The sequence below is a fragment of the Volvox carteri genome (genome assembly GCF_000143455.1).
Source record: "Volvox carteri f. nagariensis unplaced genomic scaffold VOLCAscaffold_5, whole genome shotgun sequence".
Classification (NCBI taxonomy): domain Eukaryota; kingdom Viridiplantae; phylum Chlorophyta; class Chlorophyceae; order Chlamydomonadales; family Volvocaceae; genus Volvox; species Volvox carteri.
Genome location: NW_003307548.1, coordinates 2,090,658 through 2,109,841, shown reverse-complemented (window position 1 = coordinate 2,109,841; position 19,184 = coordinate 2,090,658). Strand labels below are relative to the sequence as shown.

At 55.3% G+C, this 19,184-nt stretch overlaps 2 protein-coding genes across 2 annotated transcripts; one reads left to right on the top strand and one right to left on the bottom strand.

Moving 5' to 3' along the window:
- Positions 1-1,556: 1,556 nt before the first annotated feature.
- Positions 1,557-5,455, top strand: VOLCADRAFT_103373 (uncharacterized protein; the record flags this gene model as incomplete). Its single annotated transcript, XM_002947236.1, has 5 exons — positions 1,557-1,578; positions 2,048-2,187; positions 2,863-2,970; positions 3,306-3,465; positions 4,469-5,455. The coding sequence occupies 5 exons, from the start codon at positions 1,557-1,559 to the stop codon at positions 4,705-4,707; spliced, it is 669 nt and encodes a 222-aa protein (XP_002947282.1). The 3' UTR covers positions 4,708-5,455.
- A 6,440-nt stretch (positions 5,456-11,895) lies between these two features.
- jtnpB6 (jordan transposition protein) lies at positions 11,896-17,447 on the bottom strand (the record flags this gene model as incomplete). The annotated part of the gene is made up of 16 exons (XM_002947096.1): positions 17,322-17,447; positions 17,194-17,297; positions 17,018-17,125; positions 16,572-16,847; positions 16,201-16,341; positions 15,906-16,082; positions 15,514-15,564; positions 15,218-15,364; positions 14,922-15,068; positions 14,625-14,772; positions 14,230-14,363; positions 13,999-14,096; positions 13,866-13,968; positions 13,625-13,716; positions 12,617-13,322; positions 11,896-12,486 (listed from the first exon to the last, which is right to left on the bottom strand). The coding sequence occupies exons 1-16, from the start codon at positions 17,419-17,421 to the stop codon at positions 11,896-11,898; spliced, it is 3,123 nt and encodes a 1,040-aa protein (XP_002947142.1). The 5' UTR covers positions 17,422-17,447.
- Between the last annotated feature and the right edge of the window lie 1,737 nt (positions 17,448-19,184).

Genomic DNA, 19,184 nt, shown 5'->3' with positions numbered 1-19,184 from the left:
TGAGCCACCCAGCCCAGCGCCGCCATCTCCTGAGCCACCCAGCCCAGCGCCGCCATCGCCTGATCCGCCCAGCCCAGCGCCGCCATCGCCTGCTCCACCCAGCCCAGCGCCGCCATATCCTGCTCCACCCAGCCCAGCGCCGCCATCGCCTGAGCCACCCAGCCCAGCGCCGCCATCACCTGCTCCGCCCAGCCCAGCGCCGCCATCGCCTGAGCCCCCCAGCCCAGCGCCGCCATCTCCTGATCCGCCCAGCCCAGCGCCGCCATCTCCTGATCCGCCCAGCCCAGCGCCGCCATCTCCTGCTCCACCCAGCCCAGCGCCGCCATCGCCTGATCCGCCCAGCCCAGCGCCGCCATCGCCTGATCCGCCCAGCCCAGCGCCGCCATCGCCTGCTCCACCCAGCCCAGCGCCGCCATCTCCTGCTCCACCCAGCCCAGCGCCGCCATCGCCTGATCCGCCCAGCCCAGCGCCGCCATCGCCTGCTCCACCCAGCCCAGCGCCGCCATCACCTGAGCCACCCAGCCCAGCGCCGCCATCGCCTGCTCCGCCCAGCCCAGCGCCGCCATCGCCTGCTCCACCCAGCCCAGCGCCGCCATCGCCTGATCCACCCAGCCCAGCGCCGCCATCGCCTGAGCCACCCAGCCCAGCGCCGCCATCGCCTGATCCGCCCAGCCCAGCGCCGCCATCGCCTGAGCCACCCAGCCCAGCGCCGCCATCGCCTGAACCGCCCAGCCCAGCGCCGCCATCGCCTGCTCCACCCAGCCCAGCGCCGCCATCGCCTGAGCCACCCAGCCCAGCGCCGCCATCGCCTGAGCCGCCCAGCCCAGCGCCGCCATCGCCTGCTCCACCCAGCCCAGCGCCGCCATCGCCTGCTCCACCCAGCCCAGCGCCGCCATCGCCTGCTCCACCCAGCCCAGCGCCGCCATCGCCTGAGCCACCCAGCCCAGCGCCGCCATCTCCTGCTCCACCCAGCCCAGCGCCGCCATCTCCTGCTCCACCCAGCCCAGCGCCGCCATCGCCTGAGCCACCCAGCCCAGCGCCGCCAGCGCCGCCATCTCCTGCTCCGCCCAGCCCAGCGCCGCCATCGCCTTCTCCACCCAGCCCAGCGCCGCCATCGCCTGCTCCACCCAGCCCAGCGCCGCCATCTCCTGCTCCGCCCAGCCCAGCGTCGCCATCGCCTGAGCCACCCAGCCCAGCGCCGCCATCGCCTGAGCCACCCAGCTCACCGCCATCACCGCCATCACATCCAACAACACCATCAACGGGAAAGTACCGCGGATCAAATCAGCAGGCAGCCCCTTCTCCGTCAGGTAATATACCAAGGCCGGTGTATTTGTATGTTGTGTAGTAAGTACATCATGTCTCGTCGTAATTATATGCAGCAATTACATGGAATTACTTGTATAACGATGTGTAGTATCCTGGGTATCACGGAATGTTGCATCCGCCAATTGCCTCTATCCTGTGATAAGACGTGACATATGTAATTGGTATCGAGACCTGGTGTCCCAGTCTTGAGTTCAATTTTCCGCTTGGCCCAATTCCGCTGGTAAACTATGGATACTGTACATCTCTCAGGTGCCCTGAGATAGACGAACGGTCGAGGACGCCCTCAATGCTAGAGGGGGAATAGTTGTAGTATCCTGGTATCACGGGATCTGTCATCCACCGATCGGTTCTTTTCCTGCGATAAGACGTGATACAACACTATGCTCCAGCACCACCGTATTTGAAGTCGGTGGCAGCCGGGCTATGGGATCAACAAATCAAAGTCACATGCGCCAAGGACTTCCGGGGGCTACCCGCGAATGCAAATATCTCATGGTCTATATGACGTCTACTTGTATAATAGATTGGGAAGGTCCCTATCTATTCTACCGTTGCGTGAAGGGCATCAAGGATTTATAGACGCATCCTCATCAGCCTTTTCGGAAGCATGTACATGCAGACTAGCTTGTCATTAATACGGTAATCCTCATCAACTTGTATCCATTTACAACCTGTCGCAATCTATCCGCAATCCCGCCCACCCTACCTGGGGAGACAGGCTTGTCAGACAGCGCCACAGCAGCTGCAGGTGCCAAGGTTTATGGCAACATGACCCTAAGTGCAGACTGTGGCTTGATCGACAGCCTGGGTACCAACCTCGCCATCGACCTCAGGGCGGAGCTGGCCAGTGCCTTCGGGGTGCGTGGCATCATGCGGGCCGTGTATGTGTATGTGTGCGTGAGGTGTGTGTGAGGTGTGTGTGGGTGTGGGTGTGGGTGTGGGTGTGGGTGTGGGTGTGGGTGTGGGTGTGGGTGTGGGTGTGCTTAACTTGCTGAGCAATGTGCTCCTAGTCATTGTACTACTACTGAAACGTGATGCTGTAGTTATCATCCCAATATTTGATTAGATGAGTTTTAAAGGAGCAATTAACCCTGAATAAGTAATCGCCGCTGACTGCAACCAGCTACCGACTGATTGAGCATACATGGGGCTTGCAAATGGTACAGTGACTGGACAAGACCCTTCAAGAGCTTGAAATTTTAAAAGAATACCTACTTTCAGGCCATATATTATACCATGGCACGATCTATTATTAACACTCTATACCATGAATCTTTATAACATCTATTTCTTGGTCCTATCTATTATACGACGACTGTGTATTGCAGTATGTCGATAGACGATCATTATTTTTTTGTTGATTTGCAACAGTGTAGTAGCCGGTAAACAGCATGGCACACATAACAACTACAAATACGCACTAAGCGCGTAAACCAGCATCTCGAGAGGCCTTTTCAGCGGCCAGCTACTACAACGCATCTGGACACGGTAGCTAGGCGTTTTACCTGCATGCTGTGGATGAAACGTGTGCAGGTCTCCAGTGCTGACAACATCAACATCACCAACCTCAGCAGCTGTGAGTCCTCATCAGTCACTGTAAACTACGTGGTCCGGCTCCCAGCCAAATCTTCGGATTCCTCCGTAAGTATCTAGACCGGCAGCTGTGTGCATATCCCGGTAGGGGGCCTAGCTGGCCCCAGCTAGCTAGGCCCCCTACCGGGATATACACACTGCTGCCAGCCAGGGGGCCTAGCTAGCTGGGGCCGGCTCCACACAGCAGTTGCCCTTGTCTGGCCTCAGACTTTGCTACAATGCTGGGCTGCTGACCTGACAATATTAATACACATTCACTCCTTCTTTCTATCTCAACCCGTTTTAAAACCTGCATCCTTGCAATTCCGCACAAATGCACAAAAAAAATTTGACAACTCATTGAATGTTGAATATTGCGTGCATGAAAATACCTGCTTCAACAGGTCACCGATGCCGCTGCTGCCACTGCCAGTAGCCTCAGCTCACACATCAGCAGCGACTTCACGTCCCAGTGGGGAGCCGTGACCGCATCACATCTGGAGGGCATTATTGTAACCCCCACCGCTACACAGCAGCAGCAGCAGGAGCAGCCCGAATCTTCAGGTATGTGTGAACTTAGTAGCAGTTACTGGAGAGGCCCAGAGCAGGCTGCAACCCGTTTTTGTTTTCATGTATTGCTTGTCATGCTTACTAGAAATAATAGGTTGACAATTGTCTACCTTGCTTGCAAGCATAAAAAGAATCGACAGTTAAACAGCTTGCATGATACACATGCGTACCCTTGCAAGGGTACACATTTACTGCTGAACATACCATACCATGCATTCAACCGATACCGTGATAACATACCATGCATTCAACCTATACCATGATAACGATGATAAGCATGCATATAACCAGCCAAGAGCAAATCGTATCGTGACAAAACGTAGCTGTGATTGGCTGGGAAGACTTTGTGCCTGAAAAACCATAAGACAGCTGGGTGCATGATGTGACATGGATGGATAACCCACTGCCCGAGGGTAGGCGATGGTAGGCACAGCCTGATGTATGTGGCCTTAAGGGCTCGAGTCGGACCCCTCCAAGGGGGAGGAATGTAGAAGCTGGTACACCACACACTACACATGTATCAACTACAAGTATGTGTTAAAGCGCTCCACCAGCATCCCTAGAGGCCTTTGCACTGGCCAGCTTCAACACGTTCCTGTTCCTGCACACAGCACCAGAACATGTATACGGCTGTGTGTATGCATGTCAACCACTGATCTATTGGTGCATGATTATGGTCACGTGAACATCTCCATGCATGGCCACTGTCAAGACCATGCATGACGCAACGGGAGGGGTTAACTTATCCCTTTATAGGGATGGAGCTTGATTATCCTCCTTTTTAATGATGGGTGGATTTGTCTGACACCCATTCGTGCAGACACGGCCGTGTAGATACTCTAGGGTGGCTAGGGGACACCAATAGGGCTCCAAAAAATCGCTGGAAGACATCTCTCTTGAATATTGTATCCATGCCGCTTATTGGCTGGTGCTGTCTGTGCTGACTCCATGGCATGTGCCAATTTACTTTTCTGCATTTGACTTTCTGCTGACGCAGCAGCAACTGACTCACAATTGGAGGCCACAAGCACTACGGCAGCCAAAGGCGGCCACCAGCCCACCACTACCAAGGTGGCGCTCATTACCACGCTATCGGGTATTGCAGGAGTCGCTGTCCTGGTTGCAGTGGTCATCGTCAGCGTAAAATTGGCCAGGGCTAGACGCGAGATGAGGACAGTACCTGTGATCAGCACACCATCACCTGCCTGTCGTGCAGCAGCTCCTGCATGGGTATAGGCTCTCTTACTCGTCTATGTGCTCGGACAATTATGAAGATTCACACATTAGTGCATATTACCCGCTGCATGCATCACACAGGTTTAGGGTAAACACAAGTGTTTGTGGCGCCAGCAGGGTTAGTAGTATGTCATCGTTGCAATTCTGTATAGTATGCTTTATAGTTGTGTCCATACACATACATGCAGGCCCTGTGGTCACATTCAACCAACTATGTAGACGCCTCGTACATGCATATATGATGATATGTGGGATAGGGGGGCATATCTTCATTTTTCACCGTGGCCGGTACCTACCGAAACCCTGACCAGTATTTTTGGGGCACATTCAATCACACTCTAGCCGACTATACAGTGGATCACTCCTGGTCAGCTCGCAGGTCCTACTTATCCCAGGTCCACCACCGTCCATAATTAGAGGCACTCTCTGTAGTGAGTAGTAGGATCGAGGTACGAACAATACTTAGCGGAAACTATTATACAGTTTGTATCGGCTGGTTGGTTCTTGACAACCAAATGTCCGCCTAGACGGAACTAACCGGAGGAAGGATACACCCTTGTTGGGGTACGGCTGTACGATAGTACGGCAGGAGTTGTTCCGCCTATATAGGTTACAAGGAATTGTAATAAGGATGTGTTAGTCATTACCGCCATTAACGGAATACTCATAACATTCTCCCCCTCTTAAAGTCTGCTCGTCCTCGATAGACCCACTTCAATTCCGCCGCCACATGTAAGAATAAAGCAGTAAGCGCCTCACTGACGGGATTGTTGCGAAGAGCGAGAAGGAGTGTCCGGGCAGGTGGTCGAACCACATGGCCAGAACGAGTAGTCCGCACCTCAGGAATAGGAGTACGTGTAGCAGTGATTTTTTTTTCATTTAGGGGGGGTCTCAATTTATTCCAACCTAAGTAACAAAGTTGCTAGCGTCGCCGTTATGTATTCCTTAAGAGTGGGCCGCTGGGGGGGGCTACACCCCCCCCAGACCCCCCCAATAAGTTAAAACTCCCCTCATAGACCAAGAGGCACGCACTGCGTTGGCGCGTTTTCGTTCATGTGCGCACGCTTCATGCACATGCATAGATAGTTCTGGCACTGTTTGTGAACAAAAAGTAAATCCGACCAAGCAAAGGCCCAAAGCAAGCAACCGCATAGCAAATCAAAGGCCGTCACCCACCACTGCAAACCACAGCACACTGGGACTCTACCAGTTCATCATGTACCGGCCCCTGCTGCTGCTGTCCAGCCACTTCCTCAGTGCGTCACGGAACGGGAACGTGCCCAGGTCGAACAGGTCCTGGGTAAACATCCGCACACACAATGCTAGGTGCTCGTCCAGGCGGTTGCGGGTGGGGTCCTGCAAGTACCCCATGGCCGAGAACCGCCGCTCATCCTCCACTGACCCTGGCACCATCACTAACACCAGCTGGGCCAAAGCCGAATACTCCATTAAGCCGCCGGCGAGGACCGCACAGTTGCTGATGGCCTGCCACACCCGTGCTGTGGGTGTGTCATCGAGCAGCACCCGGTGCTCACGCTTGGATGTGGGCGCGTCTGGGTCCACTGCTGCCGTCTGCTGCCTCTGCCGCTCGGTCTGCTCTCGCGCCCGCCTGAGGCGCTGCTGTGCGGCGAGCTGATTCATGCTGGAGGCGAACAAGTTCGCCTGCTCGTCCAGCAAGGCGCTGTCCAGCATCGGTGGCACCTTGCTGGAGTTGGCGCCCACCCGCTCACGGCAGTAGTAATCCTTGAGGATCTTCAGCTTCGCCTTGAAGTCGGCTGCCATGGGCCTGTTCTCCCAGTACTCACTGTAGACAATCGACGGCGCCTCCAGCAGTGGATGTGGGGGAAACCATGAAGACAGCTCACCTATCAGCTCCTCGACCGCGGCTGACATGTCTGCCTGCACCGACTTCACGACCTGGGCCAGGCGGTCCGGTGTCAAAGGCGGTGGTGTGCGGTCTCGGCCAGTGCGAGGAGGATCAGCGATGAAGGGGTAGAAGCCGCTGCTGCCACACATCAGTCCGATCCGCTCCTCACCCCACCCGGCGTGTCGGGATTGAACACCCAGGCGGTGCCCTTGATGTCTCCATCGACTGACAGCAGCTCCTTGAAGTCCCCAAACTCCACGGTGGTGTAGCGGGTCTCCGGCCTGAGGTACATCTCGCGCAGCCGATCCTTGGTGCACTGAAGCGCCTTGGCCAGCTCACCAATATACAGCCCACGGCTCTGGCAAAGCTTGATGAACATGTCGATGGTGACCAGGGCGGGCATCAGCGCGTGCATTGAGACATACAGGCGTGCGTCCTGTAGTGTGTTATACAGCTTCTCCTCCTCCTTGCAGAACAGCGGCAGCAGCGCTGGGTACTCGGCCAGTAGGGAGGCTGCCGGCTCTCATGCACAGATCCACCTTGTTTCTACGATGCGCTTCAGCCGGTTGCCATCCGTTCCTGCAGCCTTGGCCACATCCTCGAACATGCTCACACGCTTAGCACTGCCCGAGAAGTAGTTGTAAACGTCCTTGATGACGCTCACAATCATCTTGACGACCGGGGCTTTTTCCAGCACGGCAATGGCGAGGTCTGTGCGGTGTGCCATGCAGTGGATGCTCAGCAGGAACGGCGCGGTCTGGCTGAGCCTTGCTGACACACCATTGTGCACGCCCGTCATCACGCTTGCACCGTCAGTGCTGACCGCTACGAGCTTGCGCGCCAAATCCTGCTCCCCGAGGTCGCCCTCCATGTTCAGTGTATCCAGCACCAACTGCGTGATGTTCTCAGCGTCAGGTGCGCCCCGTACATGCGCCAACTGCGGGGATGCAGGGATACTTAAAGTGGACACAAGTTCAGAAGATAGGAACTTGTGAGGAATGATGTTACAACTTGTGGAGAACAAGACAAATGCGGCAAACCCCCAGTCCCGGCAGCCTGTCCACCCGTTAAAACTCACATCGATCAGGAGCGGCAACCGGCTCCACTGCGCATCCATGACGTACACGTGCAGGGAGAGGCGCGAATTCTTGTCGATGCCCACGCACTCGTCCATGCTCAGCGAAATGAATCGCGCGCTCCACACAAGCTCCCGGACCTTGTCCATCAGTACCCCGTCAAGCGCCTCAGCGAGGTTCCAGGCTGAGAAGCCGCTCCAGTGTGAGCTGCTTATGTGTGGGACGGACAGCGCCTCGAACGCCTCCTTAGAAGCCATGAAGTCCGTGATGGGCCGCCCCCGGGTAAGCTGCCAGAAGAGCTGGATGAGCTGCTGATGCTTGGCCTTCTCTGCCTCCGTGTTGCCCGGGGTGTAGAGCTGCGGCAGGGTCGCGTTCCGCTGCTGCTGGAGTGCCAGGCGTGCCTTCTGGCTCTGTTCATGGTCCACTGACGTCTTGTGCACTTCAGAAGTCACGTGCTTGTCGAGGGTAGCCGCCCGGCACATGATCAGGTAGTCGCTCTTCTTCATCAACGTGCAGGGGATGCAGCGCACTTGGTTGTGCACTTCTCCGGCGTTCACGTCAGAATGCACAGGCTGGGCCCAGGGATACCTGGCGGCCCAGGCAATCTGCCATCTGTGGGGATTTTCTTTCTGCTTGTCCCGCCATGCACCGTCGCTCATGCCCTTGCAGATGCGCTGTGTCTGAGCCCGCTTGGCACTGCGAGCGCTCGGGTTGGGCGCCTCGCCGCATTCGTTGTTGTCAAGCTGATTGGGTGACAGCTTGCGCTTATGCTGATCACAACCGCCATGGAAGGCAGGGGTAATCCCTATGGCATAAAACGAGGGGTAACCCCCCCTTAAGCGTAACCCAGGGTGTAGGGTTAGGGGTTACCCATGTGGCTATGTACGAAGGGAGGTGGGTAACCTAACCCCGGGGTAGGGGTAACCCCTTACCGAGGGGTAACAAAGGGGTCGGAGTAATACACTACTGATGGGTAACAGACAGGGTAACCCATGTTTACATTCACCTGCACCTGTCTCGCCTGTCTACACATGCAAACATACATGTCTTCACCAATCACTTGTGAATGCCCAATTATCAACATTGACGCACCAAAACATGCCTTGTGTAGAAACCTAGACTTAAGGATAAGGCACACAGCTGCAGCCTAGATGCAAGGAGGAGGACGAAGAGGCGTACATAGGCAGAGCAAATTGGGGACCGCCGCCAGCGAGAAGCCGCCAGTGAAGCCAATAAATATTCCTCAAAAGGTCCAGGCACTTACCGCCCCTCCGGACCCAAGACCTAAAACTCGCGGACCAGCCAACGGGCGGCAATGTAAGCTTACAATACCTTAAGGTCGGCCAGTAGCTGAAGTGCCCCGTCCCGACCTGCTACTTCCAGCTCTACGCACGACCTATGCAACACTATCCAGAGTCTGCTCGTTTTCAGAGCAGACTCTCCTAAGAGCGTCGAAGGTCTTGGGCGGGAGATCCGACACCCCGGACACAGTCACACCCGGCTAAGTGTAAGGCACCCTCAGGCAAAAATCCTTGGATGTCACTGGATGTCTTGCTAAATGAGGTGCACCATAAGTGTGGGCCTGTGCTGCAGAAAGACAGTCAACGGTCTTGTTGTGGTGGTTCCGCGCGCGCGAACGCTAGAACGCCACCATTTTTGCCGCCATACGCACCAGTATTGCAACGTGGATTATATGTGTGCATTGTATCTATGGTCAATAGGAACAATGCCAGCAGTGAATATGATTGACTGAATTCGTGATAGTGGTCATCGCGATAAGCGATCGCTTATTGTAGCACGTCCGTCTAATTAAAAGACCAGACTATATGAGCTTACAAGCTAATTAGCTATGATTCAGCTTGAATGTGCTTGTCAGGAGTATCAATGGAGGTAAAGCAGCATGCACATATGCGTACGACCACCCCCGGCCGGTAATATGTCGGCCGACCTCAGGACTGACTGCCTGATGTTTCACAATTACAACTATTATATAACGTTGGATGACAACCAAAGGCATCCATTTAGCGAAGACCTGTCGTCGACTTGCGTGTGTGCTGCCAGCATTCGCCCCTTCTCCTGTACTCATCTACAAGCCAAACAGGCCAAGACATAGGTACTTATTGCTTATTCCTTGCGTGTGTGATGCTAGCATTAGAGACCTTAGGGTTGAAATGGCAAACGATGCTTCCCAAGATACCACGATACTGTAGGTTGCTAACGTTTACATTTTTAGAAGTATCCTTAAGCGGAATTCACGATGTGGGAAGCATATAAGACGAGTAGCCTATAGGCCCATACATATGTCCATAGTCCAGGGCAACGGAGGGGTTTACCCTGGGGCCGTGTTACCCCTCCTGCTGGGTAGGAACTTACAAGGGGGTTACCAAAGGGCTACCGGGGGTTGAAGATGGGTAACCCATGGGTTACTGACCCAATCAGTGCCTTAGGGAATGGCGCCCGTGTCATTGGTCGCCGCTGGCAGCAACATTGCCGATGCATTACCGACAACAGCACCGCCGTCCCAAACGCCTTTATCAGGAAACATTTCAGACTTATCTTGCTGTTTATGTGTTTGTTCGGCGTTCAAGTCGTTGCCTTTTGCGTGTTTGGCTATGGAAGGACCGGTCATACATTCTGCTATGCCGCGTTGACTCACGGGCTTGACCTTCTTACGGCCCCTCATATCTATTTTATGATCGATAATACTAAGTTATGCACACTACGGAGCAATCTGGCAGCAATGGACGTTTTTGGCTGAAGGAATGAAAATGTACGGATCGGCCTCACTTTGTTCCTTATTTCCAAAGGCCAAAATGGCCTCTTTATTCCTTAAAAGGAATATATTACTTAAAAAAAACACTGACGTGTAGGAATAGGAGCTGGAGGCACGACAGGAGTAGTCTCAACGGCAGGAGACTCAGGAAGAACACTTTCCGAAGTGTTTTTGGATGGAGGGGCAGGAATAGGATCTGTCACAGGAATAGATGCCCAGTAATCACACAGAAGGCAGCGCAGTTAGTAAGATTGGACTCGGGCTCCAAAGAGTCATACCCTGGCCTTTCCATCGAAGAAAGAAACATTGCTTAGCACCAAGTTTAGTGGATTTACCCTTGCTTTTTACGACACGACGGTCCAGGATTATCCCGACTTCGAATTCGAGATTACCATCCACCACACCAGGAACGGGAGGTAAAGGAACACGTCCACCATCACGGTAGAGCTTAAGGAGAGAAACGTGAAACACATTATGTGCACGCACGTTAGTAGGCAGATCCAAACGATATGCCACATGATGAATAACCTGCGTTACAGCAAAAGGACCGATGTAACGAGGAAGGAGTTTACAAGGACCGTCTAAGCGCATATGCTTAGTACTCATCATGATGGCATCATGATGGCATCAAGACACGGTCTCCCAATTGAAAAGTTCTCTCAGAACGATTCTTGTCCATGAAGCGTTTCATACGCTTACGAGCAACGCGCAGAGACACTTTAGCACGTGCTAAACCAAAATGGAAGCGTGCTAAAGAATGTTCCTGAGAACGCTAAGAATGCTAAGAACGGCTTGAGAATGCTGGTGCTGCTGAGAATGATCTTATGCCAGTCTCAAGCATTCTTATGACGGTTTTACGAAAGAATGGCTTTGAGAATGCAACAGTGCGGAAACTTAGCAGAAACACGCACAAGTTACAGTGGTTTGCCCCTTCCATATATAGTTCAAGCAGGAAACAGAGAGTCAGTCCTGTATTCTGAAATAAGTTCATAGTGCTGAAATCATCCACAAGACCGACCATGAGGGCCCCTACTGCTCTGGACCCGCGGGTAAGGCCCTTCGAAAACTAGTACTGGCTGGCACCAGGAAGTCGCCCCAGTATACAAGCGAAGCAGACATGCCCCAACAATCAACTATCCAACGAAGGATTTAGTCAGTCAACGTATGGAACGGGCCCCAAGCAATTTCTGTCGATTTGCATAGTAATGTGCCACTCCCATTACCTATTACTTCACCAATACGTCCCTGTGCACAACATTCATTCGGTTATCCATCAGCCATACCATCAGCTGTACCTTCATTGAGAAGCCCCGCCCAGGCCACGGTCCGACCATTCGAGGGCCTGGGCGACCATGCCCACCAGTCCCCACGATTTGCCCTCCACTCCACCAATGTGTTACTAACGATTGCCCCTCAAGAGCAAGCCACAAGGGATTCAGAGGTCTTGCAGCGCTAATATTACTAATGTGCTGCTACCGTGACCTCGCCCATGGGGTCTGTGGCTGCAGGGCCTCCCAGCCAGCCACCCGCATGAAGCTGTAGCTTCTTGAAAGAACACACAGGGCGCCCCGCTTACTGGGGTGTGGCAAGATGTGCACCCGGCAAGGCGCAACATCCTCAGCCAGGTAGTAACGAGAGCCTGTGTTGGACACACTGGCAGCCCTGGCGTCCACCAAGGGGACATTCATGAACTGGTCGACCGCAACTTCGGCATCACTGTTGTTCCCCAGCAGGGGAGCATGCCATTCGACCTCCAGCACCACATCGAACTTATCCCTGTTCAATGGCAACCTGTAGCGGTACAAGCCCAGCACCTTCCCCGCCCACATTTTGTCGCTGGAGTTGCATCTCCGGGTGATGAACCAGCAGGCCTGTGACGTCTTAGGCTTGTTGCTATCGAATGCAGTGAGTGCCACGTTGTTGTTGAGCTTGATGGCCACGAGCTTCTCCAAGAACCTGCCTGCGAGATGTATACCACTGACCGGCTTTGACCCCAACAGCAAACCCGGCTGCACCCACACATCTTGGCACCACAGCTCACTGAGGCAGCACTTGGCAAGCACCTACAGATGCAGGCAAGAGGCACACCAGCAGATAGGTACGGCACGGTCGCTCAAGGTGGTGAGTGTATTTACCAAGTTGTAGCGATGAAGACAGGCATGCATCACAGGGCAGTCACACCAGGTTTCACACCTTGTTCCGCATGGACACAGAGCCATGGCTGTCCCGGTGCAACAGCGTCCTTCTTGAATGGGTCCTTAGCCTCAGGTGTGAAAGATAGTCGGACAGGAATGGCCCCGGGGTCGTGTCATCAGTCCACTGCTCCCACAGCCAGGCGGTGAAAACACCAAATAAATCAGAGTAGTCGGTGCTGTGGCGCAGGTAAGTCTCATGCATCTCCAGGAGGAAGCCTTCCGGAAGGGTCTCGCGCCGTGCCTGCTTAAATCCTATTGCAGCATTTCTAGAGATAGTGTCAACGCTGGGGCCGGTGGAATTAGTGACTGTCCAATATGCCTTCTGCTGATGGGTCAACTTTCCAGCGGACACGGCGTCCTGTGGGGGTTCAAAAGAGCAGAGGCCCTCGGGTAACCTCTCCGCAGCTAGAATCACCGACTCCTTATGTATCCAGCTGCGCATACAGGTAGCCTCGGAGTACTGCTTGTTCTTCATCAGCTTCACCAAATGGTTCCACAGTGATTCGTAGCCCCACATCGCGGTTGTGAAACTTGGCCCAAGGTGTTCAATTCGCTCTGCGAGGTGCAGCAGCTGATGCAACTTCATGTCTAGTTTGCAGGAAGGCAGGTGAAGGAAGGCAGGTGAGGGCGCCACCCTGCCGGTCTGACCATCAAGTCCCAGGGTAGACAGAACACAAGCACGTCCCAACCCATTCATGGGCCAGCTGCACGGTGGCAACACCGCCAGCTCAGCGGGTTTGTGGTCATTCACCAGCCACAGCCAGGACTCCAGTCTCACCAGCCCCAAACGTTTGGGGTTAACCCCGCCCTCTCACACTCAAACTACAAGCTGGCCGCTCACAGATGGAATCTGCCTGGCCACTGTGGAATGGCATCCGTGTGCATATTCAATGCTCAGGAGAGGTGGAATAGCCGACGGAGCTCCTTGTGGACATATGCCAGGAGCTCCTTGTGGACATATGCCAGGCTGTATGTCTCATTTTCCAGATCACCACCCTGAACATACCAGTGGAGGTGCGGGCTCCAGGTGCCAGCCTTGCCAGCCGCCCCAGCATGCACAGTGTTGCCATGCAGGAAAATGATCTGGCCAGGCTGTCCCTGCATCCTCATGACTGGGTGACTCAGGAGGTGTGACACGAACCTCAGGGCTGTCTCGTCCGGCAGGGTCAATGTGTTCGCCAGGGACAGGCCTGATGGCGTGCCACCCCGCCCCGCCCCCTGACCGCTGTGGGGGCTGGCCTCCCCACCTGCCGCACTGCTTCTGTCGGCTCTGCTTGCATCACCTGCTTCGGCATCATCTGCTGCTGCAGCAGCAGCTGCAGCAGCAGGCTCTGCCCGAGCAGCAAACGCCTGCACAGTGTGGTGGCTCCCTGGGCTCACCCACAGCTCGAGGTCCTGCTCCAATGGCACGATTGCAACAAACGACATCCCTCTGCCAGGCTGCATGTCCACGTGCAGCGTCTGCCGACGAATGGGGGCTGTGCCGCCAGGGTTGTTGCCAAGGATCACACCAGGCTTGACCAGGTGCAAGCCAGGGATCCGCTCCACTATGTCTTGGATAACACCCTCCACATAGGATGCTATGTTCGACAGGCTAGGCCCCTACTGCACCTTGTCCAGCTTGACCATCATACGCCTCCCGGTTCCATTGCTGAGTCGGAGCCTGCCCTCATGGGTAAGCCATGGTAGCCCTCCCTGCCATGCGGGAAGGTCCCCACGCTGAAATATTGCTGCTGCCTTATCGCCTGACACGAGCTCAGTGGTGCTTGTGGGAACATCGGGAGTGATCAGAGAGGCGAGGTGGGGATTGTCTACTACCGCAAACCCCTCCTTGTCAAGCATCACCGGGACCATGTCTATCGTGTGCATTAAAAGGTCTGTTTCGAGTACATGGCTGTCCTCTGGTTCCGGCTCAGATTCCACGTCCGAGTCTGATGATGACTGGATGGCCCGGTTCCTGGTGGGCCTTCACTGATGGCGAGACTCCCGATAGGACACCACCGCACCAGCCATGCGGTGGATCTCTCGCTCAAGGTGTGCTTCATCATTGGGCAGCAGTCTCCTCTCGTCTGCTGCTTGAGCAGCCGCCTCGCCACCATGGGTGTCCCCAGGCGCCGTTGGTGGCAGCTGCACAGTAGCAGAGGCGCCCCCCTCCTGCAGGTCGCATTGCACGGAGTGATGCACAGGAGGCACGATGGGTTCACCAGGTTGGTCAACGGGCAGTGTCATGCGGTGCACCCGTTGTGTGCTCTGTGGTGCACCCTCCCTCACACGGACTGACCCCGCCCCGGAGGCTCCCCCACCTGCTGTCTTACCGTGCACAGAAACCGTGGGCTGGCAATGGCTGCTGGTCCTGCAGCTGACGGGGATGGCAAAGCAGCCGCCTCATCACCACGGGCATCCTCAGGCGCCGGCGGTGGCAGCTGCACAGTAGCAGAGGCGCCCCCCTCCTGCAGGCCGCATTGCACGGAGTGATGCACAGGAGGCACGATGGGTTCACCAGGTTGGTCAACGGGCAGTGTCATGCGGTGCACCCGTTGTGTGCTCTGTGGTGCATCCTCCCTCACACGGACCGACCCCGCCCCTCAGGCTCCCCCACCTGCTGTCTTACCGTGCACGGAAACTGTGGGCCGGCAATGGCTGCTGGTCCTGCAGCTGACGGGGATGGCAAAGCAGCCGCCTCACCACCATGGGCATCCCCAGGCGCCGGCGGTGGCAGCTGCACAGTAGCAGAGGCGCCCCCCTCCTGCAGGTCGCATTGCACGGAGTGATGCACAGGAGGCACGATGGGTTCACCAGGTTGGTCAACGGGCAGTGTCATGCGGTGCACCCGTTGTGTGCTCTGTGGTGCACCCTCCCTCACACGGACCGACCCCGCCCCGGAGGCTCCCCCACCTGCTGTCTTACCGTGCATGGAAACCGTGGGCTGGGCAATGGCAGCTCATCCTGCAGCCGACGGGGATGGCACAGCAGCCGCTGTGGCCTCCTCCTGCAGGCCGCATCACACAGAGTGATGCACAGGAGGCATGACAGGTTCGCTAGGTTGGTCGACGGGCAGTCATGGCAGCGGGAAGCAGACTTGCACCGAAGCCCTGGTGTACCGGAGTACTGAACACAGCAAGCAAGTGCATCTGAGGATGCCCCCCTTCGTGCCATCCCCAGCCGACACACTCCACCCCGTCGTGCTGCTCCTGTGGAGTGTCATGTGGTGCACCCGTTGCATGCTCTGTGGTACACCGGTGTACCCTCAATTATGTGGACCGACCCCGCCCCTCAGGCCTGCCCACCTGCTGTCCTGCCATGCGTGGATACCGTGGAGCGGCATCATCTGTATCATTGTGTCCCCTGTCCATCTCCCGTTGCTGCTCCTCATCGTCCGCCACCAGCCGGGTCATGTTTGGGGCCCGCTTTCTCTTCCTGGTCTCGTTGCACACACCAAAGCCTCGATGAACCAGCTCCTCTGACTGCAGGAGCAGCGACAGGGGACGGACGGGGGTCAGGGAGACCGCACGACACTCAAGGTGCGACTCTGCTCCCCCCTGCCATGCATGAGCTTGGTCTTGATCTCACCCATAATCCTACCTGTTCGCCTGCTTCTGAAGGGGCCAGCCCATTGCTCTGGCCAGCACCAGAGACCTCTGTGCCATCCTCGGACACCCCATACTCGCCAGCATCACCAGTGCCGCCATGCTTCACCGGGTCCACCATGGCAGCATCACCTCCCTGGGTGGATGGTGACAGGCAAGAAGACCGTGCGTGTGTGTGATGGGTGGGGGAAGGATGGAAGGCCGCGGGCCGGCGACAGGGCAGTGGTACATACCTCAGCTCCCCCGGAGGTCACCACCTCCTCACCAGCCTTCAAAGCTTCTTCATTCCCCTGTGAAATACACAATCTGTTTGTAAAGGTGCCCATGCATATCGCTCCCCGCCCAGCCCTGGAGCTGGAAACCCACTGTTGTCATGGTCCTGTCAGCCGCGCTGGCTGCCTGTGACGTGATGACACTGGTGGCACAGAGGTGAAGCGCAAAGCTTGAAGCGGCATGCTCAGACAAAGCCGTGCTGCGTGCAGGGACCCCTGGCATGGTACACAACCCGCTGCTGTGCTCAGGGAGGCTGCCAGCAGCATGCTGGCTGCCTGGCAGCCCCCACTCAGCAGCTGCCGGCGGCAAAGCTGCTGCATTCTTGATGATCTGCATGTGTGCAGGCACCCTGGCTTCAGCTGAGACAACCTGGGCGGAACAAAGGCAGGTAGCGTACCTCATCATACAGTCGAGTCCATGGCCGCATGGGCCAATGGTACGTCATGTTATCCTCACGACCAATCTGTCCTTCTGCTGGTGTGGTGTCTTATTTGGCCCATGACAAACGACAGAGCGGCATCATGGCTCATGTCCCTGACCCGCTCCTTGTATTCGTTTGTTTTCATAGCCAATCCTTCACGGATGTACCTCTTCAGGCTCTCCTCCTTGGCGCCACTACCAAGCATTCCGACAAGCGTCCTCTCCACCTGTGAGGACGGAGACAATCTGTTTGCGTGCCGAACACTTCTCAGCAACAACCTGGCACAGTATTCACCTCATTGCCAGCCGAGAATCTCATTGATACGAGATCGTCTGGCTTGCTGCGCCTTGGCACTGTAGCAACCCACTCAATGCCATCGACAATAACTATGAAGGTTTCTCCGGCGCGGCACTGTGCAAGTTCACACGCAAAGTTAAACACTTCACGTTTAAGGCGTTGGCCTATTTGTCTCTTCTGTAAGTACAGGTCGCGTATCTGCATAAAGGTACCAGATGGTGCCATTTTCACAGCAATCACATAGTGCTAAACCCAGTGACGTTTCTTATTGGTGCTGCAAATTGTCCAAATGTTCACATGACTTCTGGGCAGCAAGAGGTGAAATGCCGTGCAATTCCGGACCCTGGTCCGGAAGTGTACGGCATCTTGAAAATTATGCTGAATCCTGGTCTTAACTTCGCAGAATTGGACAGTACCAACGAATCGAAGCCTATGTGCTCATATTTTGTAGATGACATCCAGGCAGAATAGTCCAAATAGCGGACAGGGGTCCTCGAGGTCTGTGTCCCCAGAAAGGTCGTTGAGGAACACACTTGAAGAAGAGAGAGCTCTCATCATCCAGAGGAGTTTAAAGAAGCTAGCAAGCCTTGGACTACAGGTCGCCAGGCCTTCAAGCAAGCCTCCATCTCGTCCGCCAAAACAGCGCTCACAACGAGGAGCTGAAGAAGGACACCCTCGACAATCAGCACGTATTGCTACTATGCATGCTGCGACAAAGAGGAAAGCCGCTGCCGCCGAGGGTGCAGTCCGCAATAAGGTATGACCGGGTCCAGATCGGGTCAAACCATTCATTTCCCTTCATACGGTTACCGCAGACCATTTCTCTCATTCCAATTTTCCAAATTATACTGTTTGACGCGATCTGGGTTACAAGTGTTTCTCTTAGGTTCATGTTTGCAATCACGTGCATTTTCACGGGATGCCTTGCTCCATGTCAATGTCGGCAAATAAAATGAATGCATGCAAAGGCAACAGATATCTGGGATCGATCCCAACCCATTTCCTCCTTGCGGTGCAGAAAAAACGGCCCAGGACCGACGATGATGCAGCCGTGGAAGCTGCTGTGGAGGTCGCACCTGACCCTGACACCTACCTCAGCATCTTCACCGATGCACAAAAACAGCATGCTAATTCACACGGCCTTATGCTGAACAATGAGGCCGGCCGCGTCCGGCCGGCCATCCTTAGCTGGCCATCCCAGTACACCAGTCCTTTGCACTAAACGACCGGCCACTCCGCCTCTTCCAGAAGGTAAATCAAGGTTGAGCTGTGATAGCACGTCTGCATCACATGTGTTGACTTTGTTCTGGTTGCTTCTGTCTGCAGGTGTGATGGCCCATTGTGGGATTGCTCGCAGTCAAGGGCAAGATGACCGCAGTCCAGTGGGCCATGAGGACCACTGGGCTGAGCAAGAAGCAGTTGGATGCGGTGGACTTGGAGTGATACACGCCCTGTTAGGAACCACCTTAGGTGTGGGGAGTGTAGGCGGTGTGTGGGGCTGTACTTGGCTATTGGGCTGTCCTGTCCATGCGCCTTGTTGCGAGCCCCTCAGCATAGGCCTTGTGATCGCGTTCAGGGATCCATCATAACACTCATTCATTTGGTATGCTGCAGTACCATATGCAGTTCCAGCATGGATCGAGCGTGTGATTGTAGATATGTTGTAGGTATAAGTGCTGGCATGGTGGACCTGGACCTCATATGTGTGTCTGCCCGAATGGGAAAGTGGTCTGCTGTGAGAATCGGGCTCTAGCGAGATGGTGGCCCTAGGTTTTTGTTGGGCATACCTCTGTTTGAAGGCGCCCTTAAGAACGGTTTAAGAATGCTGGGGGACGGAATGCTTGAGAACACTGTAACAACGCTTGAGAACGCTGCAAGAATACTTGAGAATGCTGTGAGAACGCTTGAGAATGTTGTAAGAACGCTTGAGAATGCTGTGAGAACGCTATAAGAACGCTGTAAGAACGCTTGAGAATGCTGTAAGAACG